Below are 25,446 nucleotides of genomic sequence, written 5' to 3'. Positions count from 1 at the left end.
TACAGAATGGAAGAAAATTTTTACAACCTACCCTCTGACAAAGGGCTGATATCCAGAATCTACAAAGAACTCAAACAAATTTATAAGAAAAAAAACAAACAACCCCATCAAAAAGTGGGCAAAGGATTTGAACAGACACTTCTCAAAAGAAGACATCTATGCAGTCAACAGACACATGAAAAAATGCTCATCATCACTGGTCATCAGAGAAATGCAAATCAAAACCACAATGAGATACTATCTCACGCCAGTTAGAATGGCAATCATTAAAGAGTCAGTAAACAACAGATGCTGGAGAGGATGTGGAGAAATAGGAACACTTTTACACTGTTGGTGGGACTGTAAATTAATTCAACCATTGTGGAAGACAGTGTGGCGATTCCTCAAGGACCTAGAACTAGAATTACCATTTGACCCAGCAATACCATTACTGGGGATATACCCAAAGGATTATAAATCATGCTACTATAAAGACACATGCACACCTATGTTCACTGAGACACTATTCACAATAGCAAAGACTTGGAACCAACTCAAATGTCCATCAATGATAGACTGGATTAAGAAACTGTGACACATATACACCATGGAATACTATGCAGCCATAAAAAAGGATGAGTTAATGTCCTTTGTAGGGACATGGACAAAGCTGGAAACCATCACTCTCAGCAAACTATCACAAGTATAGAAAACCAAACACCGCATGTTCTCACCCACAGGTGGGAACTGAACAATGAGATCAGTTGGACACAGAGTGGGAAACATCACACAATGGGGCCTGTTGGGGGTTTGGGGGCTGGGGTAGGGATAGCACTACGAGAAATACCTAATGTAAATGATGAGTTAATGGGTGCAGCAAACCAACATGGCACATGTATACATACGTATCAAACCTGCACGTTGTGCACCTGTACCCTAGAACTTTAAAGTATAATACAAAAAAAAAATTAAATAAATAAATATATACACCTACAATGTGCCCACAAAAATAAAAAATAAAATAAAAATGATAGACAAAGCAACACAAATAAACAGCTGTGAAGCAGAGAGCTTAATATTTAATAAAGGAAGCATCAAATCAATGGCCAAGGTATAGTTTATTCAACAAATATTAAAATAGACTGTTTTTCAACATCCAAACTAGTTCCAGTTATCATTCCACAAATCAGAATATATTTCAAAATGAATACAGAATTAAATGTAAAATAATTACCACCTCAATCAAATAAAGATCTAGAAGGAAAGGCTGGGTGCGATGGCGCATGCCTGTAATCCCAGCACTTTGGGAGGCTGAGGCAGGCAAATCACCTGAGGCTAGGAGTACAAGACTAACCTAGCCAACATGGCAAAACGCTGTCTCTTACACTAAAAGTACAAAATTAGCCAGGTGTGATGTGTGGTCAGAAGGCTGAGGCACATGAATCACTTGAACCTGGGAGGTGGAGACTGCAGTCAGCTGAGGTTGTGCCATTGCACTCCCACCTAGGCAACAGAAGACCCCATCTCAAACAAAACAAAACAAAACAAAACAAAACAAAACAAACAAACAAACAAAAACAACTAGAAAGAAATAAGGAAATGTACTAGAATATTTAACTGATTTCAAGATAAAACGTTTAAGCACAACAAATAATTCAAGAAATCCAAAGAAAGAAATTGAGAGAAATGATACATAAAATGAAAAAATATGTGTGTTAAATGATCTGAAGTTGAAAACTGAAAACTAAACAACTAACCAGGAAAGCTCCCACAAATAGCACAAAAGTTAATCTCTCTCTCTCTCTCTCTCTCTCACACACACACACACACACACACACACACACACACACGGAGAGTTCTTACAATTAAGAAAAATTCTTAAATTGAAAACTAGAAAAAGAACACCAACAGATAATTTGAAAACAGATGAAAATTTCATACAAATATATGGAAAATATTAACATCACTAGCAAAAAAGAAAAAAAAATTAAAGCGTTACCATGATCTGCTTCTCAAGCTATAAAGGTTAAAAAAGGGTGATTAGTATCCAGTGCTGGCCAGGTTGAAGTTATACAGGTGCTGTTATAAAATGTTGGTGAAATTACAAATTATTACTTAATAGAAGCAATTTCACAATAAACATGGCATGAACTATCCTGATACGATTGACCTCAATAATTCTATTGCTAGGACTCTATCATGTGGCAAGAAATTAAAAACAACTTAAATGTCCAACAATCATAAAACTTGGCATCATAAAAGATTATTTTTAGGCCGGGCGCAGTGGCTCACACCTGTAATCCCAGCACTTTGGGAGGCCAAGGCGGGTGGATCACGAGGTCAGGCAATCAAGACCATCCTGGCTAACATGGTGAAACCCCATTTCTACTAAAAATACAAAAACAAAATTAGCTGGGCGTGGTGGTAGGCGTGCGCCTATAGTCCCAGCTACTCAGGAGGCTGAGACGGGAGACTGGTGTGAACCTGGGAGGCGGAGGTTGCAGAGAGCCGAGATCGCTTCACTGCACTCCAGCCTGAGCGACAGAGCAAGACTCTGTCTCAAAAAAAAAAAAAAAAAAAAAAAAAGATTATTTTTGAAGAATATCTAAATGACTGAGGAAATGTTCACAATATAATACAACACAAACAAACAAACAAACAAAAAACTTGGTAATATCCCTATGATTCCAGTTCTGTAAAAAAAAAAAAGTAGTACAGTGTTATATAGATTATATTTTTGTTTTATATTTTCCGTAATAACCAAATAATTATTCTAAGATCATTTTGAGAAAAGCTAAAAACAACAACCAAAACCAGTTAGAAATTACAGGAAGTGAGTAAAGATTATATTTCTCTATACATTTGGCAGTAAAAGGAATGAGAGATCTGGATAGGACTATAGCTGGAAAGTAGAGTAACTGAGGAAAGTTTTGTTTTATGCTTTGTTTTGTTTAAAGGCAGATAACAAACATGTTTATTAAGAGGAACAAGAAGAAATATAACATAAAGAGGAGATAACTTTTTGAAGACGATCCTAAAGCAGGCAGAGATGGCAGAAAGCAGAAATACAAATAGATTTAAAAAAAGGCTTTTCTCAAACTGAAGGTGAGCAAGAAAAGATGGCTTAATACAGAAATTTTAAAGAAGAGAGGAGGAAGATAAAGAATTGTTTGATGTGGGAATGGTCTGAATCATCTTATTCACTATGCATTCCTATGGGTAGCTTTTTTCAAACCTGCTTCCCAATCTGTCAGAATCACTGGATTTAATTAATGAGAGATGTGACTAAGGTTTGTCTAAATATGGGAAAAACCAAAGGACATTTTACAGGTCCAATTAGTTTTCTGTGATTCAAAAGATGATTCTGAAATGCATAAAAAAGGCATAAACAAGCCGGGCGCGAAGGCTCAAGCCTGTAATCCCAGCACTTTGGGAGGCTGAGGCGGGCAGATCACGAGGTCAGGAGATCGAGACCATTCTAGCTAACATGGTGAAACCCCGTCTCCACTAAAAAATACAAAAAAAAAAAAAATTAGCCAGACACGGTAGCGGGTGCCTGTAGTCCCAGCTACTCCGGAGGCTGAGCTGAGATCGCGCCACTGCACTCTGGCCTGGGCGGCAGTGCGAGACTGTCTCAAAAAAAAAAAAAAAAAAAAAGAGGCATAAACAATTCAAAGATACCTAACATTCTATGCAGTCCTAAATTTTTCTTAAAAAATTATTGCTCAGAAAGTTATAAATCAATAACATAGTATTATACATTATTTAAAGTATTATTCACAGTATTATTCTAAACAGAGAAATACCTGAGAGTTGCTAGTTATGTGAAGATTTTCCAACAACTTACCACTGCCTTGAATCCAAGTTCCTAAGTTCTCTAAGTAGCTTTTCATTTTTCTTCAGGAGATGAAAGCTCCTCCTAAATAGAGAGATTTATAAACATTTTCATCACCTTTGCAGTGAATGACATGACAGTCCCGGAAATACTTTCCACTCTACTCATGCAACTTTTATACTTTTCTTGCCTTTTCATACTTCTAACACAAAGGAGAACAGACCCTAAAAAAAACGTAAAGAATATATGTCATTATTTCCACCAGGCCTTCATACATTTCTGCTAGTGGATCATATCAATTGGCCACTTCAGTCTTTCCTTGCAGATGCTGTGAGCCTCCTAAACTCATATCTAGGAAAATGGATAAAAGTACTTTATAGGTTCTTTTCAAGAGTCTCATAAAAATGTGAGAAAGTTGTACCTCATGAGAAATAAAATATTCACAGAATCTAAATCATTACCAAGTAAGCAAGTGTAATCCAGATGGAATTTTCTTTCTTCCTTGTTTTATAATTTTTAGACTACAAAGCAGTGAATAATTTTACCAAATCCCTTCCGGGGTGCTAAATATGTACAAATTATTTTCATAAAATCAATGCTTGCTGAAGTAAAATACAGCTTCTCATCTTTAATTTTTCCCAAGGGACAACATATGGACCATTCTACAGCAAAACAGAGTAGAATGCATTTATATGATAACTGAGTGGCAATTACCTATATTTGGTCATACCATATGGCAAACTGTTCCTGAGATATAACGTTTGCCATAAGGCAGAGGATATTCTTCTCTTCTAATAAATGGCTTCCCTATATTCCTTACTCCCTTCTAAGAAGAGGCTTTCCTATAAGGCAGAGGATATTCCCTTCTAATAAGTGGAAGAGTTTAAATCAAGTAAGAGTATAAATACTAAGTAAACAAGCAGAACTCTATTTCAATGCTTGATATGCATTTGAATTACTTTAAGATTTATTCGTTCATTGATATCTGAGCTTCCCCTCCTACCATAAATTGACAGAGACAATACATTACCACTCCTTCCACTACCTACAGGGTTGTGTGACACAGGAATTAAAATCTAAATGTACGTTAATAATGCTCTACATTAGTGTACAATGCCAGTGTTTTATGTACGTTATCTAATTTAATTATTCCCAGTATGTGAGGTGGGAACTACTCTCAATTTGTAGACTGCAGCCTGAGGCTCAAAAGTTAAGTAACTTTAAGCTAGGTCTTCTGATTAAAGCCTATTGTTCTTTTCATTTAGCTCCTACCTAACTTACTTGAATACCTCATGAGTTTATTGTAAGTTTTTAATAAGGTTTTGTAACATGCAGCAGAAAAAAAATTTTTTTTTAACTTCAGATTCTTTTTTTGATTTGATCTTGAATCTTGAGTTAATTTCCCTGATTCAAAGTGGAAATAATCATACTGCGGTTTCTAAAAAAAAATTATTAGCCTTACAGGAAGGTTGAAAAATGAGCCATAATTTCTAAGTCAAATAGTTCTAGTAGTCATTTTGAAAATATTGATAATTTGCTGGATTATTTTATTCCTCTGAATCCCAATATAACTCAGTGGCCTCAAAAAAAAAAAAAAAACAAAAAACAAAACTGCAAAAAAAAATGAGTCAGAGAACTAATTGGTAGATACAATTTAGTGAGGAAAAGAACAGAAAATAAAATGCTTCATCAGAAGATGAATAAGACCGAAAAAAAAAAAAAAAAAAAGAAAACATTTCTCCCTTATGCTTACCGTTTGTCCCAGGAATTCATTCCCAATATACTAAGAAGCAATCTGCAATAATAAAATGCTGACTGAGGTTTCTGAGGTATTGGTTCATCTTGTTCCACAGCTTTCATGTTTAAGTCATTAAAGTGCTTCTCAACAAATTCTTTTTCTTCTGTATGTTGCTTAAGGATAGCATTAATAACATCATTTTCTTGTTTTTCAGAAATGCACACAGGTTGTGGAGCAGGAATATTAAGTGAGATTCCAGTTCTCTGTAAGCATTCAGGACTAGTAACACCCAAATACTGCAAGAGCTCATCAAGAACATCTTCTTCATCTCTTATTGTATCCCAAGTTGGTACAGTTTCTCTAAATCTTTTAAACTGGAGAGAAAGTCCATCTTTTACTGTTATATCTTCTAAGCATTCATTAGATGTTGGAGGCTCTTCTGGATTCTCTTGGTGAGACAACGAAAGCATCAAAGATGTAGGTTCTGACAAGCCACTTACAGGAGGTGGGCCATACAGTATAGCAGAATCCCATGAATATTTTCCAGAGAGATCACGTACTATGATTCTGACATTTGAATTGGCTGATGCAAGGCCAGCAGATAAACCTCCTCCAGGCATATTCTCTTCTGATCTGATCTGGATACAGGACACTAAGGTTGTATTATTTAACACAAAGAACTGGATATTTGGACTCTCAAAGAGTTCAGGAGAAAGTTCAGTACTTTCACTGTAATGGTTGTCGTGATTTTCACACACCTGACTTGTTAGCATAGCAGGACCACCACTCATTGGATAATGGCCCAGGTGATTTACCAGATGTGTAATAACAGTGCGGGCTGCTATAGAGATTAATCCATGCTGCATTTGAGTTTTCACTGGAAATAAAAAATATAAATGAATGGGAATATTGCTGCTTCCTAGGGAATCATATGACAATGAAACATTAGACAACAAACAGGAATTTTATCACATTGTTAATATCTCCAATTTAGATTCCGTATCACAGTAATGATGGCAAAAAAAGGAGGAAAACCATTCTTTGATGAAGTTTTGTTTATAAGGAAGCCCTTTCTGAAATTTTTGCTAATGGGTCCATAATTTAAACCAAGGCCCTTATATATGGATCACTTTTGAAGAATCAGAAGTATTATAAACCAATCATGAAATCCCTAATGCACGTTAAAAAGCCAAAGACGGCCAGGCGCTGTAACACATGTCTGTAATCTCAGCACTTTGGGAGGCTGAGGTGGGAGGATTGCTTGAGCCTAGGAGCTTGAGACCAGCCTGGGCAACATAGGGAGACTATGTCTCTATAAATAAAAATAATAATAGTAATACTAAAATTAGCCCAGCGTGGTGGCCGCTGCACTCCAGCCCAGGTGTCAAAGCAAGACCATGTCTCCAACAACAACAAAACAAAACAAAAACAAAAACAAAAACACAATGAAATCTGTTCAACTGATAAGTTTCTTATCTCCATTAATAGATTCCAGATTCAGAGACAGTTTGTAGATGCCTTAAATGTCATTTAAATCTGACTTTCACAGATAATGTAAAAATGTTTCAGAAAAGGTGACATTCCAAGTAAACTCTGGGAATCAGAATAAATTTAAACAGCAAGTCAGTATAGCCAGTACCTGTATGCACAAGAGATTTTATTTTAAAAACAAAAATATTTGCTGGACCTACTTATATTTTTCTAGGGTATTCTTCAGGGTCAATGTGGTACAGTCTAGCAGTCAGTTATATGCAAGAAATATTTTTTTTCCTCAAGTACAATAGGGAGGAAAACAGGTAAGAAGCATATTCATACAAATAACTAAAAAATCATAGGAAACAGTCAAAAGAGAAAACTCAAAGAATATTAGTAGTTTAAGAGGCTTGGAAAGGCAAGATGCCCAATGTCAGAATCTGAAGAAGGAGGAAAAGGGAGGGAAGGGGGAGAAGGAGGACAGGGAACACAGAGAGAGTAATGGGGGAAAGGAGAAAGGAGATAGACAATAATTTGTCAAAGCCAACTAGTTAAAGACTGCCAATCTAAGGAGGGCTAAAAGACTGTGATTCTGAGGGGTGTTGATGTGTAAGCCAGTTTGGGATTGAGTGGTGTCAGGAAGTGGGGACAACTAGTTGACTGTTGCCTTAATGCGTTTCATCTAACAGGTAGGAGGAGAGTTGTCTTTGGTAAAGAAGCATTAGTCATTCATGTTAGGATGTTTAGGTAGGGGTGTGCGTGCGTGTGTGTGTGTGTGTGTGTGTGTGTTTACAACATTCTTGTCTCTACTTAATTTTAGACGTAATTACAGAGTGATTGTGTTTCTGTATTATTCTACCACAGTAACAGAGTGATCTTGTCTGAGTATCTATATTCTCTGACAGTTAATCAGTTGGGAACACTAGGGCCTGTCAGAACAAATAAGGATTTGTCACAATAAACACAGATTTTTAAAATTTTTTATTTTTTTATTTTTCAGATGGAATCTCACTCTGCCTCCCAGGCTGGAGTGCAGTGGCGGGATCTTGGCTCACTACAATCTCCGCCTCCCGGGTTCAAGTGATTCTCCTGCTCAGCCTGCCGAGCAGCCTGGGACTACAGGCGCACGCTGCCACACCCAGCTAATTTTTGTATTTTTAGTAGAGGCAGGGTTTCACCATATTGGCCAGCCTGGTCTTGAACTCTTGACCTCGTGATCCCTCACCTCGGCATCCCAAAATGCTGGGATTACAGGTGTGAGCCACCGAGCCGGGCCAGATACAGATTTAAGAATGTTCTGATTTACATACATGCCCAATTTTATGTGTTTAGTTTGATGACTTTTGGTAATTGTATATAATTGTGTTACCACCAACATAATCAATATGAAAAATTCCCTCACCAAAAAAGGATTTTTATTTTATGTAAACTATACCTCAATAAAGAAAAAAATTCCCTCATCAAAAAAGAATATTTTATTTTATGTAAAGTATACCTCAATAAACCTAACTCAAAAAAAAAAAAGGGAGACCAGTTTGTGCATTGATGGTATAATCACTTTAAAAGAGGCAAGAGAAAAGAATAGTCTTACATTTTCAAGGCTTTAGCCATCAAGATTCAGAACCAATACCACTGGGTATAGGCAAACCAACCAACCAGCTCCTATGCCATTAATGTTAATACCATCTTCTCCAATTCCAAAAAAGAATAGTTTCCTTTGGGCTTTGGTTGCTTTTAAAATGTCAGAGTATCAAAATTTTAATTTCCCATTATCAACCAAGTTATATCTACATACATGTAAATATAAACATTTCTTAGTTTATTTATTGGTTTTTGTTTGAGACAGAGTCTTGCTGTGTCACCCAGGCTGGAGTGCAGTGGCACGATCTTGGTTCACTGCAGCCTCTGCCTCCTGAGTTCAAGCAATTCTCGTGCCTCAGCTTCCCAAATAGCTGGTATTACAAGCATGTGCCACCACGCCTGGATAATTTTTGTATTAGAGAAGAGGCTTCACCATGTTGGCCAGGCTGGTCTTGAACTCTTGACCCCAAGTGATCCACTAGCCAGGGCCTCCCAAAGTGCTGGGATTACAGATGTGAGCGACGCACCCGGCCAAACATTTCTTAGTTTAAAAGTTCCAATTAATGGCTGGGTATGTCGGCTCACACCTGTAATCCTAGCACTTTGGGAGGCCGAGGCGGGCCAATCACCTGAGGTCAGTAGTTTTGAGACCAGCCTGGCCAACATGGTGATACCGTGTCTCTACCAAAAAATACAAAAATTAGCTGGGTGTGGTGGTGCCCACCTGTAGTCCCCGCTACTCAGGAGGCTGAGGGAGGAGAATCACTTGAACCTGGCCGGCGGAGGTTGCAGTGAACTGAGATCACGCCATTGCACTCCAGCCTGGGTAATAAGAGTGAGGCTCTGTCTTAAAAAACTAAAAAATAAAATAAATAAAAGTTCCAATTATATTGAAATTTTTAAAAATTATTTTTATGATTGTTACTAATAACCAGCCATTCAACACTAGATTAATAACACTAAATGATTAACACTAATTCAATCCTTTGTTTTTAAGAATGTAAGCAAAGTAAAAAGTATTTTGAGCTATATGACAAGAAACAGCTTGAATCTAGTGTTTGCTTTCCCTTCCCTAATTGTAACCTAGAATATAAAAAAAGTTCACACTATAAGGGGATAATTTAGCTGGTAGTCCTCATTTTGCACATGAGGACAAATGAGTTTGCAAAGTTAAGTGATTTGCCTACCATAGGAGATGTCTTTTGCTTCCCAGCTCAGTGTTATTTCCCTCTTTACCACAGGTCTAATTTCCATACTTTTTGCTCTTTTGTTAAACTGTCTTTTTCTTTGTGAGATATGGAAACAATGAATTCAAAATTTATTTTTCTCTGTGTATAAGAACTTCAAAAAAGTATTACTTAGCATAAATTACTAAATAAAAAGCAAAGAGCAATGGAAAAAAATCAAGACTAAATTGAATTTTAAATGGTAACAAAAATTAAAACTAGTCATTTTTAAATTTTTAATATAGAAAAAGATTTTTCTATTCTTCACTCTCCCTTCTGAGTGATATACTTAAATAGATGACTCATTTTAAGCATTAAATCCTCTTTGCATAACATAGAAGTTTACATTCTGAAGAAGGGAAAGAATATAATTTAAAAGAAACAACCATAGAAAAGAGAAGAATCCCTGGCTTTGGCTTGCTCTGTGATTCATGATCACAAATACATAAGATTTCTTAAACTCCATTTTTCTGTAAGAATTGCATACTTATTTGTAAAGATGAGTTAAAAACTCTTACATACAAAACTGGAAATAACAGAAACAATAAAAAATCATTCAATTTAAAGAGCATTATAAGTAACATAGGTCTTATGAGTTTCTTTTTCAAACCTACTTATAAATAAACTCCAAGAATGAGCCAGGTCTTTCCCTAAAACATAAACCTCCAAGCCCAAGTACCAGTCCATCCCATATATCTTCTTCCCAAAGGTAGAGACAGTGAGTATGCAGTTTAAATGAGCTTTTTCACAAGTCTGTCATAATTACCCACATTGAAAACATGAAAAGAATAAATTTAAATCTCAGATATAGGTAAAGCATTTTCTGCCCTAAGTTGCTTCTCTAAATTCAGGATATATGTCTATATATAAAGGTATAAAAAACTCTCAAATTGTTAACTGGGCACTAAATTTATTTATACTTATTTTTGAGCTATAAACTATACAACATACATATCTCTTTTCTACTTATCTACTAAGATATAAAGAAGACATGAATTTATCTAGTTTAGATATTTAAAATAAAATTCTAAAATAACCAGTCTTGTGAGAAAATGTAAAATGGAGATATCGATGCTTCTAAGGCTTTGTGTAAGTCTATTCAGGGTTGTCTTTTCAGATTGTCAGATTAAACAAACCCTACAGCATTTGCAGCAAACCCATAATTACAGGTTATTATGGCATACAAAAGCAGCAAGACATAAAAAGCTGCTGCAATTCACTGCACTGTAATAGAACACGCAGAGGAAGTTAATTTTGGCAAATGCTTTAAATATTAGCTTTGCATAATAAGTATAGGTGAAACTATAATTAGGACAGAATGAATCCTTTGGAGCCTCCTTTCACTCTGACCCGGCAAATGATGACTTTTTGCTAATAAGACTACTGCCATTTGACAAAAAGCCAACTTCACTACCTTGCTTTATTCTTTAGTAAATTTAATAATTACAGATACTCCTGCCAATAGTTCTCAAATCAGACTTATTCAATCCAATACTGAGCTTATTAGCGACACTCAATGTTTAGAATTCTTTGGCCAAAAAAGTACTTGAAGATGATGAAACATGCCTTAGACAAGGGCACAATGATCACTCATTTTTGCCACATTAAAAAACACCCAGAGCATGTAGTCACTACAGACCAGAGAATTATGTGCTGTTAGCTCACAGTTGTTCCTAAAAGGTTCTGCACTTATCTGGTACGTAAAACCTTTGAGGAAGTCCAAAGGGAACAACTTGATACATTTAGAGAAGGGCACTGCACAGAGTATTTGATATCAACATTAAGCTAATCTATTCACATATTTTCCTTTGTTTCTTTTACAGTGACTGTTTGATATTGGTACGGTAAGTTTTGTACAAAATCTAAAATTAAAACTTCCTTTGAACTAAGCAAACTCTATTGCTTTGTTCAAGAAACATACTCTGCTGTCTTGAATAAAAACTGCCATTTTATACCTTAAATGTGCAGAGGTCAACTAGTATTTTCACATAACCATATTTTTAAGTAAAATAAACATGGTATCTTATTATGTTAAATCTAAAAATATAATTTTAAATTGCTTATATAAACTTTATTTTTTTTTTTTTTTGCTTTATACTGCTTGTTATACCTCTTTTATATTTGAGAAACAATTTAAATCTTAAAATTCCTATTTCATAGGGTATTTATGTTCCAGACAAACTATCTGTACCTTATGGTCAAACCAAAACCCTAGCTCAACTTCCTTGGCCTCTAAGTTCATACTTTCACTTTCATTGTATGCCATCAATCCATTATCATGGATACATCTTAGATGTTTTATTCATTTGTATCTATTGTACCTTTAAAAATCAAACTTTTCCTTACTAGCCCACTCTTTGACCACAACCTCCTAGTGTAGTGACTTCCCAATTGTGTTTTGTAAAGTTCTTGGGGAAGGCCCTTAGAGATGGACAGGAAAGAAACTGGTAGTACCCCACGCCTCCACTCTGCTGCGGTTCTATTTTTTAAAGTTTTCCAAACTGAGCTTCCTTATAAAATTTATTTGAAGAGGTTCTGCTACCTAAAAAAAGTTTTAAAAATAACTGTCCTAATATACCAATGATGCTCTCAGTGGTTCTCAACTGTGGCTGCATATTAGTCACATGCAGAGCTTTAAACAATCTCAGCAAATCCCAGATTAATATATAAAAATCTCTATGGATGGGACTGGACATCAGTATTCTAATATGCAGCCAAGGCTGACAACCACTGCTCTAACTTCTTATTACCAATCATATCTACTTTATGACTCTCTAGACCACTCTATTTTCTCCCAACTTAAAGCTAACCACTTCCTGGCAGCAGTTTGATCCTTATCAAGCCTAGGTTCCATGGCTAAGCTGTATACCAATATTCTCAAATCCACAGCTCCTCTGTATTTCTCTGCCACACCCATCTTACTAATTGTTGATAGGCGCAACCAAAACTTTGTGAGTTTTGTTTTCTCTTAGGCCCTCAGTAACTTCTGTCAATTATCTTAATTACTTAAATCTTCTTTCTGGTCTGGGAAGAAGGGCTAATCCTAGCACCTATACTTTCTAGCTCATCCCCTCACGGACTTCACTCTATTAATGATACCCTTCCCACTTACTTTCTTCTCAGCTTATAAATAAGTTCAACTCTCTTCATCCCTAAAACTTTTAACCCTAAATCATCCTTTAGCTTACCAACCGTTTTATTGCATTTTTGTTTCCTTTATTTACTTATTTTTAAAGTCAAGCTTCTTTAAAGAATACTTTCCATGGATGACTCCACTGTCTTTATTTATTTATTTATTTTTAAAGCCGGAGTTTCACTCTTGTTGCCCAGGCTGGAGTGCAATGGTGCGACCTCGGCTCACGGCAACCTCCGCCTCCCAGTTCAAGTGATTCTCCCGCCTCAGCCTCCTGAGTAGCTGGGATTACAGGCATGCGCCACCACGACCTGCTAATTTTGTGTTTTTAGTAGAGATGGGGTTTCACCATGCTGGTCAGGTTGGTCTGGAACTCCCGAACTCGGGTGATTCACCTGCCTCAGCCTCCCAAAGTGCTGGGATTACAGGCGTGAGCCACTGCAGCCAGCCAACTCCACTGTCTTATTTCCTGCTTGCTCCTCAAACCACAGCCATCTGACTCTGCCTACTTCTCTGGTGAACTAAAGCTGATACATTTGTCATTACCTTTGTACTTGGTCTATCATTTAACACTGTTGGCTAACCTTTTAAAAGCTTTGTCGGCCGGACGTGGTGGCTAACGCCTGTAATCCCAACATTTTGGGAGGCTGAGGCAGGCGAATCACGAGGTCAGGAGTTCGAGACCAGCCTGGCCAATATGGTGAAACCTGGTCTCTATTAAAAATAAAAAAAAATTAGTTGGGCGCAGGGGCGCATGCCTGTAGTCCCAGCTACTCGGGAGGCTGAGGCAGGAGAATCACTTGAACTCAGGAAGTGGAAGTTGCAGGGAGATGAGATGGCGCCACTGCATTCCAGCCTGGGTGACAGAGTGAGATTCCATCTCAAAAACAAAACAAAACAAAACAAAACACAAACAAACAAAAAAACTTCTCTTGGTTTCTGAGAAATTACTCTCTCCTGATTTTCCTTCCTTTCCAATGTTTTCTTCTCAGAACCCACACATGTAAATATATATTCCTAACAAAGATCTCTCTAAGATCTAGATTTGTATATACAACTAACTGTCCATTAGATGTTTTCACATGAATATCTAGTAGGTCCCCCACACTAAACCATTTCCAACTGCCCTACTAATTTTCCCTCCCAAATCTGTACTTTCTCTAATATTCTTACTCTAGTAAGATTATTCTAGTTTGGGGAAAATCTAACCAATCTCCAAGTCAGAAACCTATTTTAGATTCCTCTTCTCTTTACAAAAGCCTTCTGACTTTACGTCCTACATACGTCTCAAGTTCACCTTGTCCTTCCATTCCTACTATCATTCTTCAGTAACTCAACAAAAAATTTAGTTTAAGCCTTCAGCAACTGTTGCTTAACCTATTGCAACAGCCTCAGAATTGGTCTCTCTGCTTCTGAGTTAACTGGCCAAATCAATCTAATATACTAGGAGTCAGTAAACTTTTTCTATAAAGGGCCAGATAATAAATATTTTTGGTTTTGTGAGCCACACAATCTCTGTTACTCAATACTGCTGTTGTTATACAAAAGTAGCCATAATGACAATATGGATGTATAACAATAAAACGATAAAAACAGGCGGTAGGCCTGGGCCATAATTTACCAACTCCTATAAAATACTATGATCAAAAGTGCTCTTAATATAAATTATATCATGTATCTCCCCTTCTTAAAACCTTCAGCAATTGCTGGGTTCCTCTAGTTTACCTCTGTATCTTATATATACTTCTATTGTTATACTCATATTATAATGTTATTTGCTTCTATTATATCTTTCTCTTCTATCAGAGAGAGAATGCTCTAAATGTAGAAACAACGTGGCTTAAAAATGTTACTGAGTTAACTATGTACTAAGTAAGGATTGTGCAAAGGGCTTTACATATATTATCTTACTTAGTACTTAAAAAATACCTTAGAGGAAACTAGTGTTATCTGCATTTACAAATAAGAAAACAGATACTCAGCAATTGAGAGTCAAAATTCAGGTCAGACTCCAAAGCTAAATTTTTTATTCTATATAAATTCCATTATATACAAAATATCAAAAAGAACTTCTGAGAATAATTTAGCCAGAAGTACATGTTGAGTATCCCTAATCTGAAAATCTGAAATCCAAAAATTTTGAGTGTTGACATGATGCTCAAAGGAAATGCTCATTGGAGCATTACAGATTTTGGATTTTCAGATTAGGGATGCTCAATTGATAAGTATAATGCAAATATTCCAAAAGGTTAAAAAATCCCAAATCTTTAACGCTTCTGGTCCCATGCATTTCAGATAAGGAATACTGAATTTGCATAAAAGGAATGTCAACATATAATATTAGTAATTGTGCATGTGAAGTTATTTCTTTAATTAATAATGAACTTGTGCTATACATACATGGTTAAACAACTACAAAGTAAGACTACTCTCCTTCTCCAACATTTCCACCCATGGCCTCAAGTTATATACCTTGAGAGAGAGAACCCAAGCAACAATATTGTCCTGAAGAGAATTCATGTTACCTTCTGTTACTGGCTGGAGTTTAGAAGATCGTTCTGAGTCAGGAGAGTGCAGAGGTTCAGGCTCTTTCAGACTTTCCAAATGCATAAAAGGATCAAAATCTACAGATGCCAAATCAGAGAGGCTCATGGGAAAATACCTTGGATTGCTAAAACACTGAGCTCCATAAACACACCCATGTAAAACCTGAAAATACAGGGGAAAAGAAAACACCCAGTTTAACTTAAAAAAAAAAAAAAAAGATAAATAAATAAATAAATAAATAAAAATCAACCGGTAACACAAGAGCTTCGCAAATATTTTAAATATTTTAAAACATTAGGCCGGCGTGGTGGCTCGTGCCTGTAATCCCAGTGTTTTGGGAGGTCGAGTCGGGTGGGTCACCTGAGATCAGGAGTTCCAGACCAGCCTGGCCAACGTGGCAAAACCCTGCGTCTACTAAAAATACAAAAATTAGCCAGGTGTGGTGGTGGGTGCCTGTAATCCCAGCTACTCAGGAGACTGAGGCAAGAGAATTGCTTGAACCCAAGAGACGGAGGTTGCAGTGAGCCGAGATTGAGCCATTGCACTCCAGCCTGGGTGACAAGAGCGAAACTCCGTTTCAAAAAAAGAAAAAAAAAAAAATCAAGGTAAAATTCAATACCTCTTACAAAGAATGACTAAAATTTAATTATACTCATATGTAACAATGATCTAATTCCTCTCAAAATTTTGCAGTGAAACAACAGTGTCTTGTAGGAAGTACTTTTAAATTACCCTTAGGCATTGTAAGCTAAATCTGTGTCCTTAAAAATTTTCTAGCTCTAAAAGAATAAAAATGTTATACTGAGAAATGTTATTTCTCTAGGTTTTAAAAACTCTTGGTTACCAAATAAATAATAAAGCAAGGAAGTTTACCTTATAAATGCAATTGAGAACAGATTTTTCTGTTTTATCACTTTCTGCTCCCGTAGCATGAAATGGTTGGAGCAGTGTCTTTAGAGGTAAGGCCATGATCCAGTCCAGAAGGCAGAGAAGTAAAGATACTACCAACTGTAACAATAGGATAATTATAATTGCACATTCATAAAATATACGCTTCTTAAAAATTCGTTTTCTTATTCTTGAGTTTCCAAAATTTGTTTCTGGAATCATCAACCCTAAGTTCCACTATAAATATTTACCTAGATCTAACTGATTTTAAGATATTGTATATGAACATTATTGTGGGTTTCTCTTTCATATGTTAGGGCAAGCATAATGAAACAGTAAGTATAATAAAAAGAGAAATGTTAAAATTAATATAAAAACAGCAAGCTTAAAAGACAACACATATCAATTAACTATACTTACTTCATTGCTCAAGGAATGGAACACAAATGGAAGTCCATATATATTATAATCACTTCCACTTTCCTTTTCTAACTTAACAACATCTCACTGAATATCCTGCCAGTAAGACTACCTTAAGTACTTTTTGAAATTGTTACTCATTTTACTAAATGAATCTACTGAACACGTTTTTTTTTGTTTTGTTTTTGTTTTTGTTTTTAAAGAGATGGAGTCTTGCTATATTGCCCAGGCTGGCCTTGAACTCTTGGGCTCAGGCAATGTTCCAGCCTCTGACTTCCAAACAGCTGGGACTACAGGTGCACACCATCATGCCTGGATGGACACTTTTAAACTAATGAATGCTATAAACAGGACACTTTTTATACAAAATGAGGAATAAAATAGCAGAATTCATTGTACTAAAGCATCACAAATAGTATCATGAAACTGACAATGAAATAGCAACAAGAGACCTGCTAATCTTTAAAGACAAACTCTCCAACTCAAGTAATTCTGGTCTACATTTCCTAACGTATCTTCCAAAAAAAAATAAATAAAATAAGGAACAATAAGAAGGTCCAATAAAACCTCACAAAACCAACAGCTTCTGTATTATCAGAAGACAAAGAACATCCAAACTCCAAATTATCTATTTTTTTAATTTTTATTTTTGAGACAGTATTGCTCTGTTACCGAGGCTGGAGTGCAGTGGCGTGATCTCAGCTCACCGCAACCTTCACTTCCTGGGTTCAAGTGATTCTTGTGCCTCAGCCACCTAAGTAACTGGGATTATAGGCATGTGCCACTGTGCCCGGCTAAGTTTTGTATTTTTAGGAGAGATGAGGTTTTGCCATGTTGGCCAGGCTGGTCTCAAACTCCCAGCCTAAATTGATCTGTCTGCCTTGGCCTCTCAAAGTGCTCAGATTACAGGCATGAGCCACTGCACTGAGCCTCAAATTATATGAGAAAAATATGAAGCAAATCCCAGCACCTTTCTCCTATTCTCCCATTGAAGGTTTTCATGAAAAGCAAGGGTAGTTTGGGAAAAACTGAAAGAGAGAAGATGGGAACTTGCTGTGAAACTAAGACTGATCTAAAAGCCTGCCAGAAAGAAAAAGTCCACCTTAAGTGTGAGAATATTTAAAAAGTTTACTGGTAGATCAGAGTAGTGAGTAAAAAGAAAGGATGCAGAAATACACATAGGAAAGGTAATGCTTAGGGGGAGAGACAAACAAACCCAGACACGAAGACTATGATAAATACCTAACTCTTCAATGCCCACACACCGATAAACATCGACAAACATCAAGACCATCCAGCAAAACATGACCTCACCAAATGAATTAAATAAGGCACCAATGACCAATCCCAGAGACAGAGATGTGACCTTTCTGACAGGGAATTCAAAACAGCTGTTTTGAAGAAGCTCAATGAAAGTCAAGATAACACAGAGAACAAATTCAGCATCCTATCAGATAAATTTAACAAAGAGATTGAAATAATTAAAAAGAACCAAGTAGAAATTCTGGAGCTGAAAAATGCAACTAGTATACTGAAGAATGCATCAGAGTTCTTTAATGGCAAAATGGATCATGCAGAAGAAACAATTAGTGAGGCTGAAGACAAGCTATTTGAAAATACACAGAGGAGACAAAAGAAAAAAGAAGAAAAACAGAATAAAACACACCTATAAGAACTAGAAAAAAAGCATCAAAAGGGTAAATCTAGAGTTATTGGCCTTAAAGAGGAGATAGACTGGGACATAAAGTTTATTAAGAGGGATAAAATCATAGAACTTCCCAAACCCAGAGAAAGATATAAACACTCAAGTACGAGTAGGTTATAGAACACTAAGCAGATTTAATCCAAATATGATTACCTTAAGACATTTAATAATCAAACTCTCAAAGGTCAAGGATAAAAGAAGGATTATAAAAGTAGCAAGACAAAAGAAACAAGTAACATACAATGGAGCTCCAATACATTTGGAAGCAGACTTCTCAGTAGAAATCTTACAGGCCAGGAGAGAATGGCATGACATATTTAAAGTGCTAAAGGAAAAAAAAAAAACCTTATTCTAAAATGATACATCTGGTGAAAATATCCTTTGAACATGGAGAAGAAATACAGACTTTCCCAGACAAACAAAAGCTGAGGGATTTCAAACACCAGATCTGTCCCACAAGAAATGCTAAAGGGATTTCTTCAGTCTGAAAGAAAAGAATGTTAATGAGCAGTAAGAAATTATCTGAAGGTCCAAAACCCACTGGTGATAGTAAGTAAACAGAAAACCACAGAATATTATAACGCTGTAATTGTAGTGTGTAAACTACTCATATTGAAGTAGAAAGATGAAAAGATGAACCAAACAAAAATAATAACAACAACAACTTTTCAAGACATGGACAGCACAATAAGATATAAATAGAAAGAATAAAAAGTTACAAAGCAGGGGGATGAAGTTAACATGTAGAGTTGTTATTTTCTTTTTGCTTGTTTGTTTATGCAGTCAGTGTCAAGTTGTCATTAGTTTAAAATAATGGGTTATAAGATATTACTTGCAAGCCTTATGGTAACCTCCAATATAAACACATACAATGGATACACAAAAAATAAAAAGCAAGAAACAAAACCATACTACCAGAGAAAATCACTTTCACTAAAAGGAAAACAGGAAGGAAGGAAAGAAGGATGACAAGCCTGAAAAACAGCAAGAAAATAAATAACAAAGTGGGAGGAGTAAGTACCTACTTATCAATAATATCACTGAGGCTGGGCATGGCGGTTCACACCTGTAATCCCAACACTCTGGGAGGCTGAGGTAAGCAGATCACTTGAGGTCAGGAGTTTGAGACCAGCCTGGCCTGCATGGTGAAATCCTAAGACTATTAAAAAACTAAAAATCAGCCAGGTGTGGTGGTGTGTGCTTGCAGTCCCAGCTAGTTGGAAGGCTGAGACAAGAGAATCGTTTGAACCCAGGAGGTAGAGGCTGCAGTGAGCTGAGATTGCGCCACTGCACTCCAGCCGGAGTGACAGAGTGAGACTCCATCTCAAAAAAAAAAAAAAAAAAAGAAAGAAAGAAAGAAAGAAAAAAGAATAAAAAATAAAAACCACTGAATGTAAATAGACTAAACTCAATCAAAAGAGAGGGTGGCTGAACGGATTAAAAAAATAAAACCCAATGATCTGTTGCCTACAAGAAACACACTTTGCCCTGTAAAGACACACACATACTGAAAATAAAGGGATGAAGATGTTTTATGCAAATGGAAACCAAAAAAGCAGAAGTAGTTACACTTACATCAGACAAAATAGATTTCAAGACAAAAAAGGTCATTATGTAATAATAAAGGGGTTAATTCAGCAAGAGGATAAAACAATTATAAATATGTATGCACTCAACACTGGAGCACCCTGCTATATAAAGCAAATATTATTAGAGCTAAAGAGAGAGATATATGCCAATACAATAATAGCTGAAGACTTAAACACTCCACTTTCAGCATTGGACATTTCATCCAGACAGAAAATCAACAGAGACATTGGACTTAATGTGCAGTATAGACCAAATGGACCTAATAGATATTTACAGAACATTTCATCCAATGGCTGTGGAATGCACATTTTTCTCCTCAGCATATATAACATTCTAAAGGATAGACCACATGTTAGGCCAAAAAATAAGTCTGAATATATTTTTAAAAACTGAAATAATATTAAGTATCTTCTCTGACCCCAATGGAATAAAACTAGAAATCAAAAATAGGAATTTTGGAAACTATACAAACACTTAGAAATTAAACAATATTGGCAGGGTTCGGTGGCTCACACCTGTAATCCCAGCACTTTCGGAGGCTGAGGTGGGTGGATCATGAGGTCAGGAGATTGAGACCATCCTGGCTAACACAGTGAAACCCTGTCTCTACTAAAAATACAAAAAATTAGCTGGGTGTGGTGGCAGATGCCTATAGTCCCAGCTACTTGGGAGGCTGAGGCAGGAGAATGGTGTGAGCTTGGGAGGCGGAGCTTGCAGTGAGTCGAGATTGTGCCACTGTACTCCAGCCTGAGACTCCGTCTTCAAAGAAAAAAAAAAAAAAAAAAAGAAATTAAACAATATCTTCCTGAATGATCTGTGGGTCAATGAAGAGATTAAGAAAAAAACTGAAAAATATCTGGAAACAAATGATAATGAAAACACAACATATCAAAACCTATAGGATACAGTGAAAGCAGCACTAAGAGGGAAGTTTATAGCTATAAGCACCTACATCAAAAAAGCAGATAAACTTCAAATAAACAACCTAACAATGCATCTTAAAGAACCAGAAAAGCAAGAGCAAGCCAAACCCAAAGTAAGCAGAAGAAAAATAATAAAGATCAGAGCAGAAATAAATAAAACTGAAATGGCAAAAATACAAAAGATCAATGAAATGAAAAATTGGGAAATGAAACAAAAATTGATTTTTTAAAAGGATAAACAAAATTGATAAACCTTTAGCCACTAAGAAAAAAAAGAAACAAGACCAAAATAAAATCAGAAATGAAAGAGGAGACATTAAAAACTGATATAGCAGAAATCAGAAGATCAACAGACAGGCTACTATGATCAACTATATGCCAATAAACTGGAAAACCTAGAAGAAATGGATAAACTCCTAGACACATACAACCTATTAAGATTGAACCATGAAGAAATGTAAAACCTGAACAGACCAGTAACATATAACGAGATTAAAGCTATAATAATAAGTCTGTCACCAAAGAAAGGCCCAGGACCCAGTGGTTTCATTGCTAAATTCTACCAAACATTTAAAGAACTAATACCAATCCTTCTGAAATATTCTGAAAAACAGGGGAGGAAGTATTTCCAAACTCATTCTCTGAGGCCAATATTACCCTGATATCAAAACAAAAGACATCAACAAAAAGAAAACTACAGGTCAATATTCCTGATGAACATTGACACAGAAATCCTGAACAAAATACTAGCAAACCAAATTCAACAATACATTAGAAAGATCACTCATCATGACCAAGGGAGATTTATCCCAGGGATTCAAGGATGATTCAACATATACAAATCAATCAATGTGATACATTTTATCAACAAAATGAAGGACAAAAACCTTTGTGATAATTGCAGTTGCTGCTGAAAAAAGCATCTGATAAATTCAACATCCCTTCATGATGAACACCTCCTCCCTACACCCCCAAAAAACTGGGAAGGAACATATCTCAACATAATAAAAGCCATATATGACAGACTCACAGCTGTATTATTCTGAATGGAGAGAAACTGAAATCCTTTCCTCTAAGATCTAGAACAAGACAAAGGTGTCCACTTCCACCACTATTATTCAACATAGTACTGGTAGTCCTAGCTAGAGCAAGCAGACGAGAGAGAAATAAAGGGTATGCAAATTGGAAAGGAAGACATCAAATTATCCTTGTTTGCAGATGATACGATCTTTTATTTGGAAAGACCTAAAGACTCTATCAAAAAACTATTAGAACTGATAAACAAAGTCAAATTCAGTAAAGTTGCAGGATACAAAATCAACATACAAAAATCAGTAGCATTTCTATATGCCAACAGTGAACAGTCTGAAAAAGAAATTAAGAAAGTAATGCCATTTACAATAGCTACAAGTGAAATTAAATAGTTGGGAATAAACTTAATCTAAGAAGTTAAAGATTTCTACCATAAAAACTGTAAAACACTGATGAAAGAAATTGAAAAAGACACTAAACAATGGAAAGCTATTCCATGTCCATGTATTGAAACAATCATTATTTTCAATAATCATGTCCATACTACCCAAATCAATCTATAGGTTCAATGCAATCCCTATCAAAATGCCAATGACATTCTTTACAGAAACAGAACAAACAATCCTAAAATTTACATGGAACAATAAAAGACCCAAAAACAGTCAAAGCTGTCCTAGGTAAAATGAACAAAACTGGAAGACTCACATTATCTGATTTCATATAATACTACAGAGCTATAATTACCAAAACAGTATGGAACTGGCATAAAAATGGACACACAGACCAATGGAACAGTATAGAGAACCCAGAAACAAATCGTACATCTACAGTGAAGTCATTTTAAACAAAGGCAAATAACATACATTATGGAAAGGACAGTCTCTTCAATATATGATGCTGAGATAACTGGGGTTATCCATATGCAGAGGAACAAAACTAGACCCCTAACTCTTGCCATATATAAAAATCAAATCCAAAAGCATTAGAGACTTAAATCTAAGACCTCAAATTATGAAACTACTACAAGAAAACATTGGGGAAACTTGAGGGCATTGGACTGGGCAGATTTCTGGAGTAATACCCTACAAGCACAGGCAACCAAAATAAAAATGAACAAATAGGATCACATTAAGTTAAAAAGCTTTTGCACGGCAAAGTAAATGGTCAACAAAGTGAAGAGACAACCCACAGAAGGGGAGAAAATATTTGCAAAGTATCCATCTGACAAGGGGGATTAATAACTAGAATATACAAGGAACTCAAACAACACTACAGAAAAAATTCTAATAATTTGATTTAAAATGGGCAGAAGATCTGAATAGACATTTCTCAAAAGAAGACATAAATAAGGAAAACAAGTTAATATGTTCATATGAACATATGAAAACAAGTTCATATGAACACATATGAAAAGATGCTCAACATCATCAGAGAAATGTAAATCAAAACTACCAAATACAATGAGATATCATTTCACCTCAGTTAAAATGGTTTTTTTCCCAAAATGAGATACCATCTCACACCAGTTAGAATGGTGATCATTAAAAAGTCAGGAAACAACAGATGCTGGAGAGGATGTGGAGAACTAGGAACACTTTTACACTGTTGGTGGGACTGTAAACTAGTTCAACCATTGTGGAAGACAGTGTGGCGATTCCTCAGGGATCTAGAACTAGAAATATCATTTGACCCAGCCATCCCATTACTTGGTACATACCCAAAGGATTGTAAGTCATGCTGCTATAAAAATACATGCATATGTATGTTTATTGCGGCACTCACTATTCACGAGAGCAAAGACTTGGAACCAACCCAAATGTCGATCAATGATAGACTGGATTAAGAAACTGTGGCACATATACACCATGGAATACTATGCAGCCATAAAAAAGGATGAGTTCATGTCCTTTGTAGGGAGATGGATGAAGCTGGAAACCATCATTCTGAGCAAACTACTTCAAGGACAGAAAACCAAACACCGCATGTTCTCACTCATAGGTGGGAACTGAACAATGAGATCACTTGGACACAGGATGGGGAACATCACACACTGAGGCCTGTTGTGGGGTAGGGAGACGGGCGAAGGATAGCATTAGGAGATATACCTAACATAAATGACGAGTTAATGGGTGCAGCACACCAACATGGCACACGTATACATATGTAACAAAGCTGCAAGTTGTGCACATGTACCCTAGAACTTAAAGTATAATAATAATAATAAAAATAAATAAAATGGGTTTTATCCAAAAGACAGGCAACAAATGCTGGCGAGGAAGTGGAGAAAAGGGAACCCTCATACACTGTTGGTGGGAATGTTATGTTAGTACAACCACTATGCAGAACAGTTTGGAGGTTCCTCAAAAAACTAAAAAAGAGAACTGCTATATGATCCAGTAATCCTACTGCTAGGTATATACCCAAATGAAAGGAAATCAGCATATCTAAGAGATATCTACACTCCCACGTTTATTGCAGTATTATTTACAATAGCCAAAATTTGGGACCAACCTAAATGTCCATCAACAGATGAATGAAGAAAATGTGGTACATATATGCAATGGAGTACTATTTAGCCATAAAAAAGAATGAGATCCTGTCATTTGCAACAAGATAGATGGAACTGGAAGTCATTATGTTAAGTGAAATAAGCCAGGCACAGAAAGACAAACATTGCATGCTCTCACTGATCTGTGGGAGAAAAAAATGAAATCATTTGAACTCATGGAGATAGAGAGTAGAATGATGGTTACCAGAGACTAGGAAGGGCAGTGGGGAGTACGGGGTAAGTGGGGATGGTTAATAGGTTCTAAAAAAATAGAAAGAATGAATAAAATATTTGCTAGCAAAACAGAGTAACTACAGCAAAAAATAACTGAATTGTGCACTTAAAAATAACTAAAAACATATAATTGGATTATTTTGTAACACACAGAAAAGATAAGTGCTTGAGGTGAAGAATACCCCATTTACCCTGATGTATTATGTACTGTATGTCTGTGTCAAAATATTACATGCACTCTATAAATATATACACCTACTATGTACCCAGAAAAATTTTAAATAAATAAAAAGATGGGGAAGATCTCTATGAACTTACGTATTATGAATTTCCAAGATACACTGTCAAGTGAAAAATCCAAAGCAAAGACTATCTAGGCTTATGTGTAACAAACAAGGAATAAAAGACAATATACGTGCATCTGTTCATTTGCGAAAAAATAATCATAGGATGGATGAACCATAGACTAAAAAAATAAAAACAACAGAGATGGAGGAAAGACCCTACACTGCATACAAACAGAAAAAAGTGACCTGAACTGAATTTCAAATTAATTATATAAACATACTGAAGTGGGAAAGGGGGAATAGGAAG

The 25,446-nt window shown here is 36.0% G+C and overlaps 1 protein-coding gene across 8 annotated transcripts in view; it reads right to left on the bottom strand.

Moving 5' to 3' along the window:
• Positions 1 to 25,446, bottom strand: part of LOC105477982 (Ral GTPase activating protein catalytic subunit alpha 1) — a 275,561-nt gene that overhangs the window by 88,375 nt on the left and 161,740 nt on the right. For all 8 annotated transcript variants that reach the window (XM_011734912.3, XM_011734908.3, XM_024791574.2 and 5 more), the window contains 4 exons: positions 16,386 to 16,520; positions 15,491 to 15,674; positions 5,568 to 6,429; positions 3,827 to 3,898 (listed from right to left, as the gene is read on the bottom strand). In XM_011734912.3, coding sequence (XP_011733214.1) covers positions 3,827 to 3,898; positions 5,568 to 6,429; positions 15,491 to 15,674; positions 16,386 to 16,520 — 1,253 coding nt within the window. The remainder of the gene's footprint in view (positions 1 to 3,826; positions 3,899 to 5,567; positions 6,430 to 15,490; positions 15,675 to 16,385; positions 16,521 to 25,446) is intronic.

This window comes from Macaca nemestrina, chromosome 7 (assembly GCF_043159975.1).
Source record: "Macaca nemestrina isolate mMacNem1 chromosome 7, mMacNem.hap1, whole genome shotgun sequence".
Taxonomy (NCBI): Eukaryota; Metazoa; Chordata; class Mammalia; order Primates; family Cercopithecidae; genus Macaca; species Macaca nemestrina.
Note: the sequence above shows the minus strand (reverse complement) of the source record. Positions and strands in the feature narration are given on the sequence as shown.